At 35.1% G+C, this 27,832-nt stretch overlaps 1 protein-coding gene across 1 annotated transcript; it reads left to right on the top strand.

Moving 5' to 3' along the window:
- The first annotated feature begins 62 nt into the window (after positions 1–62).
- Positions 63–27,749, top strand: LOC149772899 (tyrosyl-DNA phosphodiesterase 2-like). Its single transcript, XM_089947116.1, has 6 exons — positions 63–264; positions 4,097–4,218; positions 16,783–16,902; positions 23,146–23,356; positions 24,387–24,557; positions 25,466–27,749. The coding sequence occupies exons 1-6, from the start codon at positions 127–129 to the stop codon at positions 25,778–25,780; spliced, it is 1,077 nt and encodes a 358-aa protein (XP_089803242.1). The 5' UTR covers positions 63–126; the 3' UTR covers positions 25,781–27,749.
- Positions 27,750–27,832: the final 83 nt, after the last annotated feature.

The raw sequence follows: 27,832 nt of genomic DNA, 5'->3' as shown, positions 1-27,832 counted from the left end.
AGGATGAAAACGTTGAGATGACCATGATGCAATCGTGCCGACAAGTGTAGAATCACTCCGATTGTTAAACTGCGGGAATTTGGCGATCAGTTTGGTTCCCTATATAAAGCGAACAGTGTTAAAAATATGAGTGAATCAGAAGAAGATATAAACTTGCCAAGTGCGTCTGAATGCGAAGCAAGATGCCAAAAGTTCGCAGAAATCACAGGCACAGACACTGCACTGGCTATGTTTTTTCTGCAAGACCGGGATTGGGACCTCGATGTAACTCGTGTTAGCTAAGGCTGCATTCAATGATCTTGAATGTAAATCGTATCACATCCCAGCCACGTTACACTAAACCTCATATTCTAAACTGATTCACGTGCATTGTTGTGCAAAAAGATGTACCCATCATTGTAGTGAAACAGTCTTGTCTTGTTTTAAAAATACAACTTGAACAACCTTAAAAAAAAAAACCCACCCCCAAATTCACAACAACCTATACTTGGGTAGTAGATTTTAACTGTAGTTTTTGCATAAATCCTTGTTTGTTTGTACCCCCTACCGATTTAAATAACGAAAATCTTTAATATATTAAAAATGCACAGAACTTAAAATTAATCATTTCATTCATTTATTTATAATTTATAGCCTGACAGTCATTATTTAAGTGTATAACATTAACAACACAGTCATTATTGCAAAATAAGTTTCATAATGTGATGAAGGATAAAGAGTTTTTACCTCAACTGAATTAATGATCTCTTAATGTAAAAAAGAAAAGAAATGTGCAAGAGATAACAGTTAGCGTATTGAGAGACCTACATGTTAACTGTATGTAATTTATTACTGAATTAATTACAAGAAATTTGCAGGAGAGATCAGGAGGCAGAATGTCTGATTCCTAGTCAGAGATCTTGAGTTCAAAACTCCATGCTGTCAGGATGTTTTGAGAAAAGTATCTTAGCTCAGCATGTTATGTACATTGAAGTAATAATGCCTTATAATTGCTGATGCTAATTGTTGAAGAAAGAAAAGCCACATTAAATGAAGATTATTATTTGTATTTTTATTACTGCAGGGCTGAGCAAATTTTTTTTATAACCACTAGTCCAGGACAAGTGGTTTCAGAAAATTCACTAGTCCCACCTTTCTCTTCACTAGTCCCACCTTACTCTTCACTAGTCCCACCTTACCTTTCACTGGTCCCAAAATGGTAATCGCTTGCTGAGATTTGATGAGATGTATGTACTTAATTCACAGAAGAAAGAAAGAACGAAATAATATACAACATAATTATTCCTTAGAAGAATTTAATTTTTAAAAACATTGGTTGTTATACATTTGGCTTATTCAGGTTCATGTATATATATTTTAGCTGATGGATTTGAAAATATGTCCATGTATATGTCTGCCACCTTCCGAGTCATATATTCAAGCCAGGGATAACAAGAACACTCAGTATCCGTCTTACGATTTATCCCTCCATTTTCAAACAGATTTACCTTCTCCAAATCAACGTTGTTACCATCCTTGCGAAAATAATTTAGCATACTTATTTTATCCGCAGAGTAACTATCAGCTTGCTTGACAACTACTTCTAAAGTGATCATAAGCTCAAATTTCTCTTTGAAATACCAACTGAAACAGCTCATTAATTAGCGTAATTGTTTCGCTTTAAACACAGTATCACATGTGGAAGTTAATCATCTGTATAATCAATTATAAATTAAAGAATCATTACTGTCATTTAGTCAGTTCATAAAGGAAACCAACCCTGGTGTCGGTAAAGTCCCTTTCATTAATTTAATTACACTGACTCGCTGTATTAAAATCATAGAGAGCTGCTCATTATGATCTAGATTGAGTAAACTCATTGCAACAAAACCGCTTACAACACTGCTAATTGATCATACTGGCTTTCTTTTGTTTGACGTGTTTTGATTTGCCGATAATTTGGTCGCTTAGTCCAATATGCAGTCATACTGTAACAGGATGTAAATGTATACACGAATAGGGGTAGAATCAAGTATTCAGTACGCCTGGAGGGCATGATTGGCCAAATAAAGGCAGATATAGTGATTAAAGCACGAAAATAAGGACTAGCCCAACTTTTTTAAAAAGCACTTGTCCCAGACTATCAACTTGGAAAATTTTACTTGCCCGACTTCAAAAATGACTAGTCTGGGATGTCGGGCTATGGGATTTGCTCAGCTCTGTACTGCATAAGATAAAGTTGTGCATGAAAGTTATGTTACATATTGTCAATTTGTTCAGTGTCATAACTTTTGATATTTATTTTACTCTCCTTTGGACTTGGCAATAGTCTTTTACATTGCACAGATTTTGTTAACACTGTAAAAAAAACATTTGTGCTACAGGACTGAGTCTTAATTATCAAGATGTTAATCATAACTTTTGGAATGTGTATAATTGACTTTGTGACTAAAACAAGTTCAAAGTGTAGTTGATTGTATAGGTCTGTTTGAGTGAGTGTTCTGACTTTGATAAAGGTAGGGCACTACAGTTTTGTATTTTGTGTAGGGTTAGATTTTTAAAGCAAAAGAATTTCTTGTGTATTCCTCACTGGTTATAGAAAAGATTTTGCATGTGTTAGTGATATTAAAAGAAATTTTAATCTCCTTTACATTGGTGTGTGGATCATGTGTGTACTTTGGATTATAGAGTATACAACTTGGCCTTACTTCAGGCCAATAAAAAAAAAATGCATCACTTTTTGTAAACTAAATAAAAAGGACTTCTATCATTTATAATTCACTTTGAAAAGCAGGTGTTGTCTACTGAGGCAAAATTCATTTTATTTAAAAAACTGCCGAAGATAGTGTACTTTAGACTAATTAAGGTTGATGTTTTAAGCATATGGGTATGGCCATTTTGGTTAGTTTTGTTGTTAGATCAGTGGTCTCAAACATGCGGCCCACCAAACTGTATCCTGTGGCCCATAAAATGGTTGGCATCACAAGGTGCCATTTGAGATAACAAAGGTGGTGCAGCCCATGGGCCATCCAAAATGCCATCATGTGGCCCTATGGGTCGTTTGAATTTGAGACTGCTGGTTTAGATCATGTACAGTTTCCATAAGTACAGTATCCTGAGACATTTCAGTCTGGTTTAGATCATGTACAATTTCCATTAAGTACAGTATCCTGAGACTTTTAAGCCTGGTTTAGATCATGTACAGTTTCCATAAGTACAGTATCCTGAGACATTTCAGTCTGGTTTAGATCATGTACAGTTTCCGTAAGTACAGTATCCTGAGACTTTTAAGCCTGGTTTAGATTATGTACAATTTCCATAAGTACAGTATCCTGAGACTTTTAAGCCTGGTTTAGATCATGTACAATTTCCATATTTATTGTGCCATGAAAGTTTCCTGTTTGCAACAAAAAAGTTCATGCTTACAATTGCTACCAGTGGTGGTTTAAAACTCCAATTAATGTTTCAGTATTTGCAAACAATATATATCTGGTTGTCAAGTTAAATGAAGGTGGGACATCTCACAAGAATGTAAGACTTTTAATTTGTTCACATTTTCATTTCCCTATGAATAGCCTCATCCCCTTGGTAGCCTCTGCATCAGGGTAGTTGACTGCCTGACCCAAATCTAGGCCAATTTAAATACATATGACATATAAACAACTATACAGCCATGCGCTACTAGGATAATAAATATCAGAGTGAATTTCACAAAACGTGTTTGTTGACAATGGGATATCGATTAAACAAGGACTACCATTTTTTATATGTACATTTTAGTTATGTTTTCTAATGGAATTTGATACATGAAATTTCTAACATGATCAAATACTTGAATTCATGGATTTTTCATGCACATATTGACAACTTACATTTGTGTAGTACGCACCACATTGTGTTAAATAATGTACATGTATTATTTAACACATTGTGGAATGTACTAAACAAATGTAAGTTGTCAGTATACAGGTGTATTTCAGACTAGTTGTCTTCTTTTAATCAAATTTTCATTTTTTTTTATCTCAGTGTAAATCCTAGTTACTGACGACAGGTCATCTCTTAATAATAATAATTGTCAGCTGAAGTCCCTCTACCCACATTTTGTTCTTTCTTTCAGAGATCACTTAATTCATTTTTCCAAGAGAGGGATGTACATTCTTTCTCTGCAAAGGATCTGAAGTCAAAACCAGATGGAAACTGCTCAAAAGAAGATGTTGGAGCTGACAAGATTACAGCAAGGTTGTTGATACTGTACTGGCATGTACAGCTTTTTATTTGACATTTTGAAATAAAGAGCATTAGGGATATTGTGATAAACTCACTCTTCCCATCTGATCCATCCTTTCCAGACCACAACCACTTCTCTACGTCCATTGGATGTCATACTTGCCACAATAGGATGTATTGTGCTAAAAATGTGATTCTTTATTATGCTATAAAAACACGATTTTCATTCATCTTTGACAGAAATTATTTCATAAAAAGAAATCTACCACTTCCTCACCTGTAACATGTATAAATGCTGAACAGTCCTGCTTAGAGCTTCTATTAAACTATCCTTGGGTCATTAATATGGCATATTATCATAGCGGCAATTAAATGGCAAGGAGGTTAGTTGCAAACAGCCACAATTCCACTTATATTACTTAATTGGCTGACAATAGCTGGGGTGATGAGTTAAGTCCATTAATGGTCCTGTAGGGACTTTGCAGAGGTAATGTTCACAAAGTGGAAAACCCCAACTCATTTTGTTATAGGTAAATAACAGAAATGCTACATTCATGTTGAAGTACAAAAGTTATTACACACCATTGCCTTGAATGAGAATATTTAAGCCCTTTGTATACAAAATTATTGGCAAACTTGTGAACAATGACAGCATTTCTTTGGATTCCGATTTTACTCTGTATATTAAATGCAATGCATGATTATTTAATTTGTTGGAAAAGTATTCAACTATGATTGATTTTTAAGGTGATCAGGATGCAGTAAGTTATGAGCAAAGTAAGCAGATCGCTAATACACAACCCATGCTTTTCAGAATGATTTTAGCCATGAAATAGATTGAACGACAGCGTTGCACAGTTGATTTGTCATAATAAAGCATTAAAACCTGTACTGAATATAGGCATTTGTTATTGCTTAATTACCTGTAAAGCTCTCATTAATGTTGAAAATAGTATCCCCCCCATGACATTTTCAGTCCCAGATGTATGTTCATTTTTCAACAGAGAAAAGTGTTTCACATGGTTAGATTTCATCAGATACAGTTCTGACGATGCTAATGTTATGGTTGTTGTTCTGTATATTTGATTTAATTTAATTGTTTGTAAGGTTTTTTAATTTTTATTCCATTACATGTTATTGTAATGTGTTTTATTTACTGGATTTGACATTGTCCAGAAATTTTATTCATTAGTAAACAACTAATAATAGAAACTTTTTATATAATGCTGACCTAGTTCCTGAACTCAGAACCAATAAAACTTATGGCAAACAACTTTTACAATTTTAAAAAAAAATTCTTTCTCAGAGTAAGATTCATAAAGTGAAATTTATTCCATACTTGGAGTATGTGACAAATAACATGTATCAGTTTGGTTTTTACTACATCTGAGCATCTATTTTCATTGTAGCTAGATTTATTATAGATGTTTTGAGAAAGAATAGCAGAGGTCTCGCTAGGATTTTAAAACTAGGAGTCCAGTACTCCCATTTTGGTAAAAATAGGAGTCCCACCATCAAAAGTTGCAGTCCCTTCTTTCCTACAGAATCAACACATACGTTAGTGCATCTATTTTTAGATGGAGAGATTTGCGTAATGTAAACACTCACTATAGCTTCATTACAATAGTCCATTGACAGGATTGCAAATTTATGGTTTATTTTTTTGTCTACGTCCTTGTAGTAAATTTAGGCAATGGTTAAACAGTATCTGATTTGCTGCTTTTTTCCCCGTATTTTTGCAAATATGTGTTAGGTCGAAAATATCTTAGACCTTAAAGCGCATTTCATGAATTCCACAACATAGCATTGACCCATACGTTTCTGACCTTCATAATTTTCATTTTAAAGTTAAATCTTTAATAAAATAATACATTGGCTTTGCTTTCAATGATTTGTTTATTTTTCTGAAAATATTTGCCTGATGATTTATGAAAACAGACAATCTAATAGACTGGTACATCCCAGACTTAGCAAAGTCCGCCATTATTTCCCGTTAGGTCTACTGGTTCACTTACATTTTCAAACTAATTTTATGACGAAATAGTGTGCAAGAGGCAGTTAATATATATCCAGATCACTGATTCTGATCTTAAAACACATGTTTGTATGTTTTATCATGCAGGAAATTGATAGTTGTGACCTTACTTGGAAAAGGGTTAATGGTCAATCGGCTATCAAAACATATGCTTGTGAATGGGCAAGAGTTTGTTTGTAATTGATATCAGAACTAGGCCTAGCTACAGATGTATTGATGAATACATTTCACTACAACACTAGAACTAACCGGGCTAAGGTATGGTCAGTCAAAGTACCTCTTAAAAAGTTCTTGTTCGTCCATCACAGTGATACTGAATTTTGTCAATCCAAGTAAGGACTTATTCCAAACACTAGCTAGGCATCACACACTTTCTTATACTTAGCTACTGTCTTATCCGAACTGACTCTCGTTACAATCTTCGTAAGTTTGCTGTTTAACCCCAAAATACTTATCATTTAAGAATGGCATTTTGTCTAAGTCTCAACATATCTTGATACTCGTGCACTACTTATTCTGATACATTCGGAAATAAACAATAACGAATGCTGAAGTTTATTTGATTTACTTTTATAAAGTTACCACATGTACATCTCTGTGCCTTTCTGAGTCTGAATTCAGTCACTGAAAATATCAGTACATTTTCCACCCAGCTGCCAGTCAAAGTCTTTTACATCATGTTCTTTTTGATGTAATCTTATAATGGCAACATGTATGTACATCAAGGGGTCTTTCAGTCACTGGATTCTATCATTGTAAATGTCAGCACAGCTAATTGATCAAAACATTTTCCCACAAGGCAGGTGGCTGAAACAGGACTGGCAAATCTTAGAATTTGCCGCACTTCTATTACGTGCATACAGAGGACTCCTGCCTCAGTGATTTTCTGTGTCCCAGATCAAAAATTGGCATCCAAATATGCGTAATTAAGCATTTACGAAATCTCTGAATAGTGTTTTCTGTTGTGACCCATTTTGGGGCTGATTATTTTGTTTTTCTTCAAATTTTTTGGATTCCAAGAGATTATTTTCACCTGGAAATACTTGTGCTCTAAATTAATTCTTGGGCAAAGACAGTTATCAAAATTTATACAGAATTCAAATTGGAATATATTTTTTGTGATTCAGCAAAGAACTGTTGACACATCAGTACAACACTGACCACAGCATATGTCATCTTCCATTTTGGATTTCATCAGGATTCAATTAGGACTTTTTGTTTCTAGGACTTTTATTTTTTAATTCTTGGATTATTTTTGGATTTGATTTCTAAAACTTTAAGTTCTTTTTCTCAATTTTACTTTGTTTTTCTAGGGAAATAAATTATTTGTTAAATTTTACAAAGTTTGTTGTTTTCACTCTTTTCTTGTTACTTTTGTACGAGCCTAAACACGCAACATTGTCAAGAACAGCTCAGTTCTGAGCAGGATTAACTGACTGTTGTTGATGTGTTTAATGAAATTCTTCAACACAAGATAGGCTATACATGGCAGCCAGTATGAGTGGTGGAGGAAAAATCTGGAAAGAACCACTGACCCACAAGAAGCTACTGGTAAGCTTTCTCACATACCCACATTAGCAGAATCTGAGACTCGAACCCATGCCGACAGAGGTGAAATGGCATTGATCTGTAACGTTGAGTGCTTTAGACCACTCGGTCATTCAGGGCCCCGATTAACTGAAAGAGAATCCATCAGGGAAATATGAATAACAGTATCATCTAGTCTCTAGTGACTGCAAACATGACACTTGGATTATCTTGAAACCCCCAGCTAAACTATTGAGAGTGGCAATGACTACATATAAAAAGACAGCTTGTTCTCAGTTGGATGGTGTCAGTTATTTTGGTCATGTGCAATGATCACATTTGGGGTCTGAAAACACTAATTTCAGTCCTGCCAACCCCAATGATTTGGTTGCAAGTCTTGTGAAACTGACCCTTACGATACAGACTTACAAAATAAATGGACAAACTATGGAAATATGATTATTGCGGTAAAATCCGGATAATTGGCTCTTCAATTTTTTATTTGGATCCTGGTTTCACATTAGCTTTGGTGGAACTAGTCAGAGAACCAGATAGTTTTTACACCTTATGGAAAACTGGTCAGATTTATGGAAAACAATAAGCTGCCTTAATGATACAATTTTGTCCCAGTTGGCAGGTTTGCTATACGAGTCTTGGAATACAGCATATATGCACTAACCACATGGTCTGTTTATACCCTATGGCTCATAAGGTAGAAACTGTTGAGATCCCCACATTGTAATTTAAACACGCAACCAAAATTGTCCATTTTATTCTCACGTGTTAAAAAATGTACTGGGGATACAGTTCTCAAAGAATTTATTTTCAGACTGGTGACTTAAATACACTAATAAGCCCTGACTGAAATTCCACAAGACTGGACTCCAATTTCCACATGCCCCAAATCTCTCCTTTTCTAATATTGTAACACAACGTTGCAGTAGCTACAATTCGAAAATAATTTCAGTGGGGTTCATAGGGGTTTGAACGTAATGCAAGTATCACTAGTATTCATCACTACACTCAATAGGGACCGGATGGTCCTGTGTTCATCACTACTCACTGGGGATTGGATGGTCCTGTGTTCATCACTATACTCACTAGGGACTTGATGATCCTGTGTTCAAACTTCTCTGCTGGATTCTCTGAGTGAATCCTGGTCAGAACTGAGTTGACATATTTCAGTGTATTGTTTTGCAGTATGTGCAAAGTATTTATAGCACCTCCCCACTTTTCTTTTTTTTTCACTGGCGTGCTTCACAGTGTAAAACTCGGTCAACCAGTTCTGAAATTTAATTATTTTGAGTTTGCTAATTGCTTCCAAAATTGGCTTCAAGAAATGAATTATATTTTAACACTATTTTTTGTTGTTCTAAATACAGTGTATGCAGTAAAATCTCACTTAAAAGAAACTTTACTGCTGTTCATGAACTTGTCAAAAAATATTTTACATGTGGCTTAAAAATTCTCATTCAAGGTAATGACATGTAATAACTTTTGTTCTTTGCATGTATCTTGTGTTATGCCGGTATATATGTTTTAAGTCAACAGCGTCAGCTTTAGCATGTTTACAGCATGGCATTTCTCGTTCACTGCACCATCATAATATATATCTTGTTCATGAAGTGAGCTATTTCATGCAATTAGGAATGACCATATTAGTTATATGTACTTTTTATGCTTAAAATGTCCTAGTTTTAATTCACAGATATGTAGACTTATTTCGGCAGACGTGATTTGAACCTTTATTCATGCAGAGCACATGTTGTGTATTACCGCTATGATGTGTTGTCGATGGATGTTGTAGGAAATGTATTTTGAACAGATTTGACATTTTTGTCACACGGCTGTCCACTTACATCTTAAATGTATGATGCCTTGTGTAGTTGCATTTTATTTCTAATCATTTGTGTGGAAATCTGTAGAATTAATTCTTTAGCATGTCCAGTGTTGTTGTTTCTTCACGTTTCTATGATTATGTCACTTTCAGTATAGAATATTTGATGCTTGATTTTGATTGCTCAGTAATTTTCTTGCCCGATGATCACAAGTGCTAAATTCTGATTGGTCAATAATAATAGTATAAAAGGAGGTCAGCGTTCACGAACTTTGTCACCTTTGTCTTTGTCCAAGGCGCTAAATTCAAAAATGTTTCAACCAACCTTAAAATTAGATGTGGCTATGGTAAAACACATTTTAAAGTTGTTTAACTAATTCCATTGCATAAAATAACACTAGCAGAGTGTTATTTTGTGAGTTAGTAAAATTACGTGTTTTTAACTTATTTATTTTGTCATTTAAGTAGAAGGTGAATAACCTACATCTGCATATGGCGACTCTATTTAATATTCAGTGCGCCTATAATTTATTATTCTAAATTCACAAACATTATATTGATACTTTATTCCTTTTATAGAATTTACACTTTTGGTGTGAAATTTAATAAATAGAACTTTGTCGTCTGCTTGTGAGCAAACCATTGTACCAAGATGGGTATAAATCATAGAGGCAGTGAACCAGATATGGTTGGTGCACTCTTGCATCCAAACCTGATACTGTGAACCAGAACCATATGTTTTGGGTGCACATTGAGCACCAAAGACTATGGTGCACCAACAATGGTAAACCTTGAACCCAGATTAGGTTCTTTTATTTTTGTTATTCTCCCCCATGAATGAACAAAGAATAAATTAGAAAATATTGAACACCAATAGCTTGCATGACTCAATACTAATCATGTTAACCCTGCATATAAGATATTATAATAAGATACACATGAGTATTGTTGTCTGTATTGCTAATTAGTTGATTGACACACTGCATTATCATGCACTTACATGCTTCAGCTCAGTACATCTGTATTTAAAAGTACTTTCAGTTAGAAAACCATATGTAATTACTTGCTGCTTCCTGTTAGTCATAACTTATGTTAACAAGCTTTATGAACAAATTTGTGTTCTACTAACAGATACAGCTTACACTAACATTACTTTAAATCACAATATACTGCATTTTATAATGTTAGTCACGGTATATTTTCACAAACATTTGATGTAAGTCACTTGAATTGCTAGGCTCATCTTTTCTGTCATTACATAATGTTACCTTCATTTGATGCCTCCGTTCATTAATTGCACCCTTAGAATAAGATTGTTCCCATAGAATATGATAGTATATCCTCAAGTGAACCAAAATCTGATGACAAGACAGACCCTTTCTGAATCTGTCGCCCGTCCATGAGGGGCGACATGATACTAGGATCTCGTCGATTATCTATAATTGGTTGGTCCACTTCCTGATCCTACCTATGCAAATTAGCAAAATGGGCTCACCCACTGCAGCCTTTAAACAATTCTTACTAGCTATTGTCAGTCAGTTAAGTAATATGTGAAATGGTGGTTTATACCTGACCTATATGCCTTTAATTTCCACTATTTAAACTGCCAAGGGATAGTTTTACATCAGCTTCAGTCATGACTGTTTACTGTTTATACATTCTACATGTAACAGGAATATACTGTTGTTTTTCTTTGTTTTTTTTTGTTGTTGAAAATTACAGAAAATTGTGTTTTCTCAAAACACGTTCATGTCGGGGTTTGGGAGTACAAAATCATATTTTTAGCATAGCATGCCATTCTTCAATTTTAGTTCTCAATTTCATGTAGGACAGTGGTGATCTGATTTAGATTTTGGCGTATTATGGCACGTATGTCAACATCTTCAAAATACGTTTGCACATTTCATCAGCAGGATGAAGGTTTCCTCATGAAAATTAATTTTTGTTTACAAGCCTGACGGGCACTTCACTTAGATTACAGGACTGGCATGATCTAAAATTAGATGGGCCCTTGGCATTGAGTACCGGGATGAGCTCTATCTGATCTATCCACATCTGTCCATAACAACTTCTGCTATACCACTGGATGGAAATTCAATAAACTTTGTTGTTTATTTGATCCCAGGGATCCAAAGTTTGACACTTATCCCGCAGATAGATAATCCATGGGCAACATATCTACAGGAGAGATGTCGTACTTGTGACCTTGGGATCAACTGTCAGATTTATTATAAAATAATTTCAGTTGGACATTTCCAGTATGTTTGACCAAACTTTATACATGTAGCCATAGTAGGAAGATGTGTCATATATGTTAGGTACATAGGAAGGAATATGCCATAAAAAGCTTAGGATTTTATGATGAGTACTGATAAAGGAATATGCTATACAAAGCATAGATATTTATGATGTGTATTGAGACAGGAAAATGCAGTAGAAAGGATAGGGATTTATGATGAGTACTGTGGGAGGGATATGCCATATAAAGCTTAGGATTTTATGATGAGTACTGATAAAGGAATATGCTATAGAAAGCATAGATATTTATGATCTGTATTGAGACAGGAAAATGCAGTAGAAAGGATTGGGATTTATGATGAGTACTGTGGGAGGAATATGCCATATAAAGCTTAGGATTTTATGATGAGTACTGATAAAGGAATATGCTATAGAAAGCATAGATATTTATGATGTGTATTGAGACAGGAAAATGCAGTAGAAAGGATAGGGATTTATGATGAGTACTGTGGAAGGAATATGCCTTATAAAGCTTAGGATTTTATGATGAGTACTGATAAAGGAATATGCTATAGAAAGCATCGGAATTTATGATGATTACTGAGACAGGATATGCAGTAGAAAGCTTGGGGTTTTATGATGATTACTGAGACAGGAATATGCAGTTGAAAGCAAAGGGTTTTGTGATGATTACTGAGACAGGAGTATGCAGTAGAAAGCTAAGGGTTTTATGATGATTACTGAGACAGGAATATGTAATAGAAGGCATAGGGTTTTATGATGATTACTGAGACAGTAATATGCAGTAGAAAGCATAGGGTTTTATGATGATTACTGAGACAGGAATATGCAGTAGAAAACAGGGTTTTATGATGATTACTGAGACAGGAATATGCAGTAGAAAGCAAGGGTTTTATGATGATTACTGAGACAGGAATATGCAGTTGAAGGCATAGGGTTTTATGATGATTACTGAGACAGGAATATGCAGTAGAAAGCATAGGGTTTATGATGATTACTGAGACAGGAATATGCAGTAGAAAGCATGGGGTTTTATGATGATTACTGAGACAGGAATGTGCAGTAGAAGGCATAAGGATTTATGATGAGTACTGAGACAGGAATGTGCAGTAGAAGGCACAAGGATTTATGATGAGTACTGAGGGTGGAGTTTGCAGTACACCATAGTGATTTAGAATGAATAATGAGAGAGGAATGCACCATAGAAAGAATAGTACTTTATCAGTACCGAGGGAGGAATATGCAGTAGGAATCATAGAGATTTATGATGACTAGTCTTTGTATTTCTTATTGAATTTGTTTTTGAAGGGTTATTGGCAAAGCGTTTGAAAAACACGATCAGTCTCAGTGTTGCAAATAAAAGCTATTTAATTGGACAATGTGTAAAAACAATGTATAATTGATTTGTGTACTGTGAAATACATGTTAAAAGGGGTCATGCTTGACAGGATTAACTTTTTGTACATACAGTCATAGTAGCAAGACAGACAAATAGTATATAGTCAAAACCAGTTATCTCGATTATGTCGGGAGTGTCAAACAAACGACATACCTGGGTTCCAATATGTCAGGGTTTAGTTGACCAGTCTACTATAGAACAATGATTATGCATCTGAAGTAACAAAAACAAGGAGTTTTGTTTCTAAAAACAAATGACATTTCTAATGCACAATAATAAAAATAAATCTGTCATGCCTGGTTGCAGAAAAAAGAAGATTGGAGGTATTTTAAGTGAGATTAAGTAACAAGTCAAACATTTTTACAACACTTAAGTTACTGCAACAATGTCATTGGCTTAAAGTTGACTTTAGTTCCCCCTCAAGAGCCTCATCCCTTTGGTTTTCTCTGTGAGTTTGAGTCTTGGGCTCAGCCAATGTAGGTATGTGAGAAAGTTTGCCAGTGGCATCTCATGGGCCGGTGGTTTTTTCTGGGGTTTTCCAGGGTTCTTCCTCCACCATTTATACCGGCTGCCATATACAGCCTATCTTGTGCTGAAAAATTGTGTTAAACCGTATAACAGCAACAACAATAACAACAACATGAATTTCTCACAAAATCTAGTTAAATTCAAGTTCATTTACATGTAGGGCTATACTTTTTAAACCTTTGTTTTTTTAGTGTTGACTTATGGCTATCAGCAAAATTGACCAAAATTGTGAGTGAAGATCAGTTGGTTTTGTTGATCATCAGAGGTTCCTTTACTCTGGTATAAACTGTTTACACTGTACAGTGGGACCCTGCTATGGCACACTCCATTATAACACGAATTCGGACACAACACGGTTGTCGTGTGGCTCCCGAAATTTCATATACATGGTTTTTTTCCATGTACACAAAAAAAATAAAAAATTCTTTCTTGAAAGTATGAAAAAAATGAAAACAGTTTATTATCATTTTGGGTAAGAGATTGCATGAATAATACAAGATCATCATGGTGTGGCTCCTGAAATTTTATATGTATTTTTCTCGTACACGAAAAAGTAGTTTTTTCTTCTAAAAAGTACGAAAAAAACCACATAAAAAGTTTATTCTGGGATCGCGTAGGTCTTCACCAATGTCGCAAACTTGGATTGTTTTTCCTTATTGGTGGCTAAATATACCATGTTGCGATTTTTTTTTATTGGCAACGTTGTTGGCTGTTTGAACTCCTATATACAACCATTGGTTTGGAGTGCAGTAATTCAGAGGCCCCATGAAAGGAAGCCGCAAACTGGATATAAAATGCATATAATTTTTTATATTGTTACATGAACAGATTCTTTGTCCATATTGACAAACCACCTAAACAGTGCATTGTTATATCATAATCTGCTTATCTTGACATCTAGCATGAGTACTGTATGTTGTGCAATATCCGCTTTTTTGTTGTTGAGATTTCTGGTAACGGAGATCAACCGGACTGGGCATTATCTTGTAATCTATCTTTCATCGGATTTTCGGCTGCATGCTAGTAATTAATATATTTACAAAGACTGACATTTGTATGTGGATGGTAAGTAAAATTCCTCTTCTTTTCACTCAGAATTAAATCCTTCAGAACACTCACATTTTCTCTATCATCCATTGACCCTTTGTTAATTTTTCAGATGCCTCCGTGGAAGGCAGCATCATACTGCTACCACAAATGTAAGAATAAATTAAAAAAATAAAAACTACATTTTACTTATTGGTTTATTCAAAAGGCATGGAGGGACAGTACCTAGAATTGTCCAAACGATGGCCAATTCCTTTTTTAAAATGTATCCAGATAAAATTGTTTGCTGAAATTTCAGAGGAAACAGAATACCTTTGAAGCACCGATTGTTATGAAAATGTACTCAGCAAATGGAAAAAATCAGTCTCAATTATGCAATACAATTATTTGATGTTGCCGCCACAATAAGAAATGGGCATTTGTTTGGTTCTCCAAAGCTGTCCTTTAGCGGTGACTTCAATAACTCATGCACCCTTCATCAAAGAAAGCCGACTACTACAATCTTTCAATAAAAACAAGAACTTTTCTTCAAAGGAAGTCAGTACCAAACTTAAATAAAAATGATGGAATCTGATGGATTTTTTTAATTTTCCAACGTGACTGGAACACGTTAACTGTGCTGTGAAAGTTTCCATTTTGTTGGGAAAATGTTTATGCTTACTAACGCTACCAACGGCAGCTTAAAACACAAACTAACTTTTACTGACTTGGGACGTACTGAAAAGCAAATGTGATTTGTCATTCGTTACGTGATTGTGCTACGTTTTTTCACTAAATTCAGACCAATATGACCGCTGACAAAATCACTGAATATTTTAAAGCTCTGTGTTTGCATATTTTCGATGGAATCACTTGTATTGTGGATGCAGTGTATATGGTGAGGTTCGCAGGTGAGTACATGGTGTTGATACTCTTCATGCTATACATTAGACATATATATATAAACAGTATTCACGTATATGTACCAATTTGTGGTTCTCTAAATAAAGTAAACTATTATATATGTCTTCTCTGTTTTCACTTAAGGTGTATTTCTTATTTAATGTGCATCAATTTAAGATGGTAACTGTGCCTATGAAGTACATATTTTCCTGCCCATATTTATTACCTACATACCCTCCTTGCAAATTTGTTGAGGTACATGCATCATTTTCTTCAGCTAACTGACCTGGTTGCTTATAACATGGTTCGGTCTAGAACACGGTCGGATTCTGTGGCTTCCAACTACCGTGTTATAGCGTGGTCACATTATATTCTGTTTTTTACCAATAAAATTTGTACCAGAAAAAGATGAGGCTGTTGGTATACACGTACTGACCAACTGTAAAATGTGCTTCAGTTCTTTAAAGTTAATTTTTATGGGATAAATTTCAAGCGTGATTTTATGATCCTAGTATCTGGTTTGAAATAGTAAGTCCTAGATTTGGTACTGGACTGTATTGCTGTCCTGACTAGTTTCATACTTTTCAATGCAGATAGAATGAGTATTGCAGACAGGACACATTTTTACATTCAGCCTGACTAGAGAGTTCATAATACAGCATGAGCATTAGGATCTTCAGTATAGGATTTAAATCTCAGCTAATTGAAACATTTGTCATAAGTATTTGAAAATATCAGTCACTCAAACATGACAACAACAGACAAATGACAGTAGGGCATGCAAATAAGTTAGAATGGCAATCTGACTAATTAAATGAGGGGCAAGGCACAAATGAAAGACGTGCACAGAGTGGGGGGGGGCAGGGTAATACAACCCTTTATACCTTAGTAGCATTGGTAGATACATTTATTTGTCAAGTTGCCATATGTGAGTTTAACCTCTAAACAGACCTATTGTGTAACCAGATAGTGATCCTGACAATTGGTGTATTTGTGAGTAGATTATAAGATTTAAAGACTTGCTTGAAACGAAGTATGCAAATTCTCCATCTATTTTTGCAGCTACAATTCTGCTACCGATCCTGAGCCCTTTAGAATTCGTGTAATGTCCTGGAACATTGATGGCTTGGATCCAAAGAACAAAAAGTCCAGAGTGGAAGGAGTCTGTGACAAAATCAACAAGTAAGTTGATTCAATAGGTGACTGAAAATGAAATAACTTTCTTAAAATTAGTGCTCCTGCCTCTTTTGACCATGGCATATTGCATGAATTGTACAGAAAAAGAAGAGAAGCAATTCCTTCATACAGTCCTGCCCTTTTTTTATGGGACGTGGCACTGGGTTTATCTTATTAAATGTTTGGAGGAAATGGTTAACTCTCATTGTTGCTTCAGGTTGCAAATAAAATCATTGCATCTGTGACTAAAATTTAGAATTGGTGAGTGAAAATTGTTAATTGTTCGACCTTTTGTGACCTTCAGAATCATAATGTGGCAGCTAGAAAATAGCATGACCACTTTCTAATTTAAAAATATATGCTAAAACAGTTAGGCAAATGAAATTTAATTCACAAAATTTCCTTTTTGGTTGAGTGACTTCCTATTTCTCCATCAATTTACCATCTTCACTTTTGTGACTACTATGATTTACAACTTAATATTGACCAGTCCAGTTCAGGGCCTGTTTGGGGAGCTTTGGCTAGTTGTTATAGGTCTGGAAAAATCTGACTTATAAACAAATGGGGAAAATTCTCTTTAATATTACTGTTAATAAAATTGTAATGGCTGCCCTGAGGCTGAAGCAGATGTTGACTGTAGCCAGTTGTGTCAGACACCTATATTTAAAAAATAACCTGGTGTGTTGTTCATAATTACTCTTTTTTTACTTCAGTAATCTTTAATTTTGTGTCATCTTAAGATATTAATTTCCCTTTTCTTTTCTAGATATTTATGGTAACCACCTATTAGCACTTGGCAGCATAAAAATTTAAATTACCTTTCCATTTTTTCAAGTTGGTTACCAGGCTAATAAAGAAAGTGTTCGTTCTTTGAATTTGTAAACATTGTGCCCAACATTTATAGACCAACACTACACCATAACAATTTAAAGAACTACTGCCCAGTTTCTAATCACTCATTCATATAAAAAATCTTAGAAAAGGTTGTTCCATCCCAGCTTGTATCTCATCTAAATTCAAACAGTCTTTTTAGCATTGTACAATCTGCATATCGCCCTTACTACAGTGCTGAAACTACTCTTCTAAAAGTAGTTAATGACATTCTCTCTGCTTTAGATAGCAGAAAGATTACAGTCCTTACTCTGCTTGATTTGTCTGCAGCATTTGACACAATAGACCATGATATATACTTCAGTGTCTCCAGAATGCATCTGGCATTCATGATACAGCCTTACTGTGGTTCAAATCCTACTTGGTCAACAGGACACAAATTGTGGAAAATGGAATTCATTCCAGCCCAGTTAATCTATGTTGTGGTGTTCCACAGGGGTCTGTTCTTGAACCTGTTCTCTTCATTCTATACACTCAGCCGCTGTCAAGTGTCATAGATCATCATCAAGTGTCTCTCCAATTGTATGCTGATGACACCCAAATATACAAATCTAGCCACCCAATTGAAGTTGATGCTACCATCCAAGGTGTAGTGAGGTGCATTTCTGATGTGAAATCATGGATGACATGTAACAAGCTGCAGACGAATGATGATAAAACTGAGGCCATTCTGATCACAACACAACGACTTTCTCATTCACATCCTTTACCTCAAACAATAAATATCAGCAACACCAACATTAAATTCACACAGTCAGTACGAAACTTAGGTGTTACTCTGGACAGTACTCTCACATTGCACCAACATGAATTGCCCACTGACCTTAGACACAAAGACACAGCGATCCCATTCAAGAGTGCTCTTAAAACTCAGTTATTTTGACTGAAAGAACAAACTTAAAGACCTAATAATGTTTCCTACCTTAAATATTTCAACATGTTTTCTAATTTCATGGTGTTTGTTTTTTGTAATCATATCATTATATATGTCTTTTATGTTATAGGTTTTGTCTAATGTTGTGAAGTGCTTAGAGCTTCTAAAGATTATGCACTATACAAAGTCCTCATTATTATTATTATTATTATTATTATTATTATTATTATTTATACTTAAATGTAAATATGATTTGTCATACATGATTTTGTCAACTGAATGTTTAGAGAAGATTGTGCAATAACAGTAGCCTTCTAGGAGAGTATTAACTCCATTTAGGAATGAACACTGTAACTGTGTCACACAATATGTAAAGTACCAAAAGAGTGAATTGCTATATCGACAGTTTTCTGTATATAGATGCAAATGATTTTGTGGAGGACCCATGTTGCCGAGTGATCTAAAGCTCTAGCCTTTCTGATCTCACCTCTGTCCAAATGGGTTTGAGTCCCAGGCTCTGCCAATTTGCAAATGTGAAAACGCTTGCTAATAGCTTTATATGGGTGGGTGGTTAGCAGGTTTTTTTTCTGTGTTCCTTCTCCACCAGTTATATTGGTCTCAATGTTTAGCCTATTAGATGCTGAAAAATGGCATTATACCCAAAATAACAACAACAGCAAAATGATTTTGTGAAATTGTATTTAAATAACATTATTCCACAACACTGACTTCTCATTTCACAGCATTTTTTTGTTGTGAGACAGCCAATTCCTTTATTTGTTACTATCATGACAAGTCTGACCTACAGCCAGCAAGTGACAAATCATACACATGGAAACTGACCTACAGCCAGTAAGTGACCAATCATACACATGACCTGCAAACAACCTTAGTCGACTTAGTTTGGATCCCAAATATACAGATATAAAAACAATTTCAAAAACGTAGTTGACATTAAAATTACTCTCAGTCATACTAAATGAACATATGTCAAATGATGTATTAATATAAACTGTTGTATTGGATTTTGAGGCCCGGCAATTTGTCGGTTGTTGTTGATGGGTTTAATGCCATTTTTCAGCACACGATATGCTCTGCATGGCGACCAGTATTAATGGTGGAAGAAGAACCCGGGAAAATCCTGGGAAAAACCACCGACCAACGAGAAGCTACTGGCAAGCTTTCTCACATACCCACATTGGCTGAATCCTAGATTCGAACCCACGCAGACAAAGGTGAGATGGCAGTGATGTATAGCCTATCATGAGCTGAAAAATGGCATTAAACCCTACAATAACAACAACAACAACAATCACCATGGAGTCAAAAATAATGTGTTTTACAGCAATGCTTTGGTTGTGGGATTATGATGCAGGCCCTGGATTTAACATAAAATTGATTAGTAATTTGGCTTTGTGCTCAACATGCAGGCCTTGGATTTCATGTAATTACTCACTGATTTGGTCTTGGGCTCAACATGCAGGCTTTGGATTTGATGCAATTACTCATTGATTTGGTTTTGGGCTCAATATGCAGGACCTGAATTTGATGCAATTACTCAATGATTTGGTTTTGGGCTAAACATGCAGGCCCTGAATTTGATGCAATTACTCATTGATTTGGTTTTGGGCTAAACATGCAGGCCCTGAATTTGATGCAATTACTCATTGATTTGGTTTTGGGCTAAACATGCAGGCCCTGAATTTGATGCAATTACTCAATGATTTGGTTTTGGGCTAAACATGCAGGCCCTGGATTTGATGCAATTACTCATTGATTTGGTTTTGGGCTCAACATGCAGGCCCTGGATGTGATGCAATTACTCACTGATTTGGTTTTGGGCTAAACATGCAGGCCCTGAATTTGATGCAATTACTCATTGATTTGGTTTTGGGCTAAACATGCAGGCCCTGAATTTGATGCAATTACTCATTGATTTGGTTTTGGGCTAAACATGCAGGCCCTGAATTTGATGCAATTACTCGTTGATTTGGTTTTGGGCTCAACATGCAGGCCCTGGATGTGATGCAACTACTCACTGATTTGGTTTTGGGCTAAACATGCAGGCCCTGAATTTGATGCAATTACTCTTTGATTTGGTTTTGGGCTAAATATGCAGGCCCTGAATTTGATGCAATTACTCATTGATTTGGTTTTGGGCTAAACATGCAGGCCCTGAATTTGATGCAATTGCTCATTGATTTGGTTTTGGGCTCAACATGCAGGCCTTGGATTTGATGCAATTACTCATTGATTTGGTTTTGGGCTGAATATGGAGGACCAGAATTTGATGCAATTACTCATTGATTTGGTTTTGGGCTCAACATGCAGGCCCTGAATTTGATGCAGTTACTCATTGATTTGGTTTTGGGCTCAACATGCAGGCCCTGGATTTGATGCAATTACTCATTGATTTGGTTTTAGGCTTAACATGCAGGCCCTGAATTTGATGCAATTACTCATTAATTTGGTTTTGGGCTCAACATGCAGGCCCTGGATTTGATGCAATTACTCATTGATTTGGTTTTGGGCTCAACATGCAGGCCCAGAATTTGATGCAGTTGCTCATTAATTTGGTTTTGGGCTCAACATGCAGGCCCTGGATTTGATGGAATTACTCATTGGTTTGGTTTTGGGCTCAACATACCGGCCCAGGATTTGATGCAATTACTCATTGATTTGGTTTTGGGCTGAATATGGAGGACCAGAATTTGATGCAATTACTCATTGATTTGGTTTTGGGCTCAACATGCAGGCCCTGAATTTGATGCAATTACTCATTGATTTGGTTTTAGGCTCAACATGCAGGCCCTGGATGTGATGCAATTACTCATTGATTTGGTTTTGGGCTCAACATGCAGGCCCTGGATTTGATGCAATTACTCATTAATTTGGTTTTGGGCTCAACATGCAGGCCCTGGATTTGATGGAATTACTCATTGGTTTGGTTTTGGGCTCAACATACCGGCCCAGGATTTGATGCAGTTACTCATTGATTTGTTTTGGGGCTCAATATGTTGGCCTTGGATTTGATGCAATTACTCATTGATTTGGTTTTAGGCTCGATATGCTGGACCTGAATTTGATATAATTACTCATTGATTTGGTCTTAGGCTCAACATGCAGGCCCTGGATTTTATGTAGTTATGTATTAATTTGCCATAGCTAAAACCTTTATTGTCACTGCCATTGTTTCCCCACTCAATTAATATCTGTTCTTAGGGACTATTGCAACCAAATTATAAAAGCTTTGCAAGCTAAAATTTGCTGTTTGGCTACTGAAGTTTGCATAATTGGGGTACTGCAAGCTAAGATGAGACTGGAAGTCGGAACACACATTGGTTTATTTATGGCTTTTATGTTGACATACAGAATACGAGTTAATTGTGAAAAATATGAGTTGAGGTTTGATGCTCATATATCGTTTTGTTAGTATTAAATTTGTGATGATATACAGTAAATCTTTTATTAGGGGCCATCCATTTAGTATGTTGACACAGTGGTGAGGGGGATTTGAAGTTTGTTTATTTGTGTGTATGGGGGAGGGTGAGTAAGATCAAGTAGTATGTATGCATTTGTAGTCCAATCATGAACATATATAATATTCTGGTGATATATATAAAAGTAAAATTAGCTTATTTTGTATTTCAACTAGGATATACTGTTGGAAAGCACTTGTACCTTGCTATGTCACCAAAGTCAGCAGTAACTTGTTTTGGAGTTTACCATCTTTTGCAATTATAAAGCCATACAGCTGTTTTATGGAATCAAACTTAAATATTTTTTTTATTACATATTCATAAGGTTTAATGAGTATTTAGTTTGGTTTGAGATAGAGGGTGCAAACGTTGAGTAAAATGGCTGTTTTGGGGCAACTTTTGTAAACATTCTAATTTTTGACTGTTTGCACTAATTTCACCCTATTTTACTACCACTTCATCCATTGCCAGGCATGGGAGATAAGTCACTTCATCCATTGCCAGGCATGGGAGATAAGTCACTTCATCCATTGCCAGGCATGGGAGATAAGTCACTTAACCCCGAATGGTAAATCTAGCATGGATTTTGTTCAAGTAAAACAAACTGTAAATCTAGATTGGAGCCTGCTAGTAAATGTATGTTACTGTGACATGGATAATGACATGCTTTGCTTTGTTTTTTGTATGAGGGTGGATCAAATCTATTTTTGTCACACATGGGTCTGTCTCCCAAGAACTAAACAGTAGTAGCTGATTTTGTAATCATAAAACTTCTTTTTGAAAATGATTGTAAATTATTAAATTCATTCTTTTCCCAAATTTTTGCACTGAAATATAGATAATAACAGTAAATTATTCCCCCCCCCACCACGGTCAGTAGAAAGAGGATTTTGCAAGTCAGTTTTGTTTCTCCATTTATGAAATAATGCAAGTTGTAAAATCAGTTAAATACACATCCCTTTTGTTTATGCATATGATTGTTAACCATGTTATTTCATATTCCAGAGAAAAGCCTCATGTAGTTTTACTACAGGAGGTTGTCATGGAGACACAGAAGATACTAGAGGAGAAATGTCCTTCATATGACCTTATTCCAGGTGGAGAAAAGGAATATTACACGGCTATCCTCCTGCAACAGAATGTTGCAACAGTTGAGGATGCAACAGTTATGCCTTTCTACTCAAGCATGATGCTTCGAAATCTGTTAACTGTGAAGGTTTGCCACTTATTGGAAAAACAAGATTATTTTGGGACAGACTTCATTAACTCATAATAATACAGCTTCACAGATTGTATTTTTTTTTTTTTTGTTAAATAACCATCAAGTAATTTGTGACTGTCAAAATCTTGTTCTTAGTTTAATGGATATATTGTTATTGTCTTTTGTGTCTGTGATTTGGATTTTTAACGTAGCTTTAAAAATATTTCAGTCATATCGCTACTATGTTTGCAGTTTGGCTGTTTATAGTGAAGTCAAGCACTGGGGCATCATGCTGCAGACATGTAGCATGATGTCCCACCCAGGCACATTATTCTAATACCAGGCTGACCAGTCCTAAGACTAACCTCTTAATGCTGAGCGCCTAGTGAGGCAGTTATTAGTACCATTTTTATAAGTCTTGGTATGACTAGGCCAGGGTTCGAACCCGTGACCTCCCTCATCAGAGGTGGACTCTCTGACTCTGTGGCAACCAGAGAGGATGTTACTGTCTTTTAATTGCCAAACTAGCATGATAAGAAGTCAACAGTATAAATATGTTAATTGTATCTTAATTGTTTGTATTTATTACAAAATTCTTAAACATATTTTTTATTGATTTAGAACTCCATTTATTAAAAATTAAAGTGTTGACATACTGTCCACTGACATAGTTCCAGCAAAAGTAAAATCCCAAAGTTGTTGAGATCAGATATATAAAGATAGGATGCATGTCTGTTATTAGGAAATCCTGTCAGATTCAGTAGCAAAATATACCATTAGAAATGTCAGATTTGCATTTGAACACATTTACATACACACTTTCTCTTGTTTTATCAGTCCTTTTCTTTATATGGAGATAAATTAAGAGATGGTAATAATGTTTTACTGATTAACATTGTTCTTAATAACAAAATTACATGAAACAAATTGCTAATAATATGTATTATTGTTAAAGTATTCAGAATCTCTGATGGTTTAACATTCATTGGAATATTTCTATGACTGTTTGAGGTTGATTAAACAGCATCATTCTTTTTACCCATAGTGCACAGTGAAAGGAATAAAGTTTGACATTCTGACCTCCCATTTAGAGAGCACCAAGGAGCATGGAAAAGAGAGAAAGAACCAGCTTAAAATTGCATTTGAAAGTGTAAAGAGAGCTGATGCTGACAGAACTGTGATATTTGGTGGAGATTTGAATCTAAGAGACAATGAGGTAAAGACTCTGATTTTTTTTATTGCTGCTCATCCTGATCAGGAAGTCATACTGTCGTGTGGTTTTCTCCATAAGTCTTGTGACAGTTGCCATCTTGAACAACATGTTATTGTCATCCTACTAAGTGGATGTCCACAAAGCAACTAATTTGAAAATCATATTATTGCTAAACAGTAATGGACTGACAAGTTAAATGATCAGTTAGGTTTGTGTGATGCTAAAGCTTGGTTATGAAAAGACTTAAAATGTGATCTCCTAGCTAAATTTTAATGACTTGGTATTTGCCAAAGTTTATCTGATTAATATTTCAGGTATATAAGAGATATGGTGTCTTGTACTATATGTTGTTGCATGCCCATTTCAATGTATATTTAATTTCTTTTATTTTTTGCTTTTCTTTAAAACAATATGTTTCCTACATTTGTATTTTGTACTCGACCTTGTAAAAAATCAAGTTCACTGTGTACCTGAATGCAGATATTGAATTTGTAAACAACATAATATATAGCTAATTTTTCTGTTTAAACAGATTAAATATTAGGATGATTATTAATGCATAACATGGTTGAGTGTAGTGTTACCATTTCCCGTCAAAGCATATAAAATGGATCAAGTGCATAGGGTTACCTTTCTTGTCTAAGCGTGTAACATCTAAGGGGAAATGACGGGAAAGACATAGGGAACGTATTAGATGGGAGAAACAATTTCTTTTCATACCATATAACATGCATGAGTTTATATTCTTACCCTTTCCTGTCTGTTTAATTTTGAATTTATGTTAGGTTTTAGGCTGTGTTGGGGCTTAATGCTTCATGAAATCATTCTCAGTTCAGTCTAGCAGCTACTCTGTTTTTCAGTTTTCAGATCTGATATAATTTGATATCCATTTTTCTTTTTTTTTTTGACAGCTCAATGAAATTGGGGGTATGCCAGAGAATGTTTATGATGTATGGGAGGTTACAGGTAAGCGACCAGAGGCCAAATTTACCTGGGATATGGCACGCAATGACAACCTGGAATATAGTAGCAAGTTCAAACCCAAATGTCGGTTTGACAGACTGTATATCAGACACAGCAAACCTAAGGCTCTAGTTCAGCCCGTTTATTTTGAATTGGTCGGTTTGGAGAGATTGCAGTCATGTCAGAGATTTCCAAGTGATCACTGGGGATTGTTAGGTCACTTTAATGTGTTATCTCGGCTCCCAGAGTCAGCTAAAAAGTGAACTGAAAGGAAAGTGTGAACTTTTGAGGAATGTTGATGTTATTAAATAATTTCTTATGAGGCAATCAGACCAGTAAATTCAAGACAACAAAATAGGAAAATACAAGAACTTCAATTTTTCCAATCACGGAGATACAAATGGTTGAATTTGCCACCTTAAGATGTAACTTCAGAAACTGGCTATTTTATTTTTCACTGACAAGTAATAATTTGGAGATTAGAATTGTTATAAATATAAGACTTATACAAAATTCCCTTAATATAAGACTGTTCCAGGAAGATGTAAAAGTGTACCATGAATTGGGTGAGGTTGTCTTGAATTGGAGTACATTGCTTAGAAAAACATGTGATTCAACAAGCCCATCAGTGGAGCAATAAAAGACTATAGTGATATAAGCAATGTTGCCTTATATTGGGATACAGTGATATAGGCAATGTTACCTTATACTGGGCAACAGTGATATAGGCAATGTTGCTTTATACTGTTATGCTGTGATATAGGCAAGGTTACTTTATACTGGGATACAGTGATATAGGCAATGTTGCATTGCCTGTCTTTCCTTTTATTCTCCTGCTTATGAATTTACTTGATGCATTAACAATATGATAAACAAGTGCAAGCAGGACATAGTTTTCGTTGTTTTCCCAGATTTTGAGTCATGGGTAGAATTAGCTACTAAAGCTGCTTTGATTTGCATATTTGACAGCCATGGAAAGCCTTTCTCAATTCACCACAAACCCTTTTTTGAAAGTCATGGAAAGCCTTTCTCAATTCATTACAAATCCTTTTTTGAAAGTAATGGAAAGCCTTTCTCAATTCATTACAAACTCTTTTTTGAAAGTAATGGAAAGCCTTTCTTAATTCATTACAAATCCTTTTTGAAAGTAATGGAAAGCTTTTCTCAATTCATTACAAACCCTTTTTTGAAAGCCATAGAAAGCCCCTTTCTCAATTTATGGCAAATCTTTTTTTTTTTCGAAAGTCATGAAAGCCTTTCCCAATCCATGGCAAAACCTTTTTATTAAAAGTCATGGAAAAAAAGGCCTGTCTCAGTTCATGCTAAAGTAATATAAAATGGTCTTTCACTTTAAGACACCTCAGTACAACATAGTCATAGATCCTATTGTACTGGTTGAACTATAAATTGCTGCAAGTTAACTTCATCTTGTGTAATGCATTGTGTGTAATGCATTTGTGTATAATGCATATTAAACTGCAAGTAGAATAGACTTAGCGCTACTGTCACATTATCTGATGGCAGATTAGAGGGATTTTTGTTAACAGGTAATCATCGGTAATATCTATGACATAAATTAGCCAAGTCTTGATGCCAACAGATCAGTCTATACTAATAACATTTGTGGATATGCTGTGCATGTGTATGTACTGATCATCCCATTCAGAAATCTAATAAAACTTTGCTATTCTCACAACAGCGTAAATATACATATTGTTTGCTCCTTTTTAATTCTTTTTTTATTTAGACATGTAATAGATTTTCTCTTGACTTTAGTGTTTAGTGTTTGCTTTATTGAAGTAATTTTTTTGTTCTCTGGCTGCATTGGGATTCTGACTTTGCCATTTTTTCTAGATTTGTCCAGCACCTCAATGGTGTTTGATTGGCACATACTCTAAGCAATTGGACATAAATCTTAGACCATGTCAGATGTTATTATGTAAATAGATCCTTGCCTTGATCATCCACAAACGTTTCAAATAAAAACTTTCACAAAATTACTTTCATCATTTTCGTTATCATAACCCTTTAGCAGATCTTGATGACCTGAATAACTGAAAATTTACTGTCAGGTTGACTCCTGAAGTGTCATGTAAGTATAATATTTTATAGTATTTAAGTAAAATCATACCATTGCTTCTTGCTTACTTTGAAAGATGTCAACTCCTTAAAAAGCTGATACTTGTTAATCTAGTTATTATTGAACAATCAACAATAAAGTCATTAAGTGTTCTGCGTGTTTGCCTTGAATGCATTGTGTGTATACATTTGCTGCACAATCCATAATACAAAATAACCAACAGATGTTTACCCAG

This window comes from Sinohyriopsis cumingii, unplaced genomic scaffold, assembly GCF_028554795.1.
Source record: "Sinohyriopsis cumingii isolate HCF-2022 unplaced genomic scaffold, ASM2855479v2 utg000974l, whole genome shotgun sequence".
Taxonomy (NCBI): domain Eukaryota; kingdom Metazoa; phylum Mollusca; class Bivalvia; order Unionida; family Unionidae; genus Sinohyriopsis; species Sinohyriopsis cumingii.
Note: the sequence above shows the minus strand (reverse complement) of the source record. Positions and strands in the feature narration are given on the sequence as shown.

What these genes read in the sequence shown, in the direction of transcription:
- LOC149772899 (XM_089947116.1), top strand. Translation starts at nt 127, where the DNA reads ATGAGTGAATCAGAAGAAGATATAAACTTGCCAAGTGCGTCTGAATGC. An exon ending in GAAATCTGTTAACTGTGAAG is followed by an intron (nt 23,357 to 24,386) that starts GTTTGCCACTTA and finishes TTTTACCCATAG; the next exon opens with TGCACAGTGAAAGGAATAAA. An exon ending in TGAATCTAAGAGACAATGAG is followed by an intron (nt 24,558 to 25,465) that starts GTAAAGACTCTG and finishes TTTTTTTGACAG; the next exon opens with CTCAATGAAATTGGGGGTAT.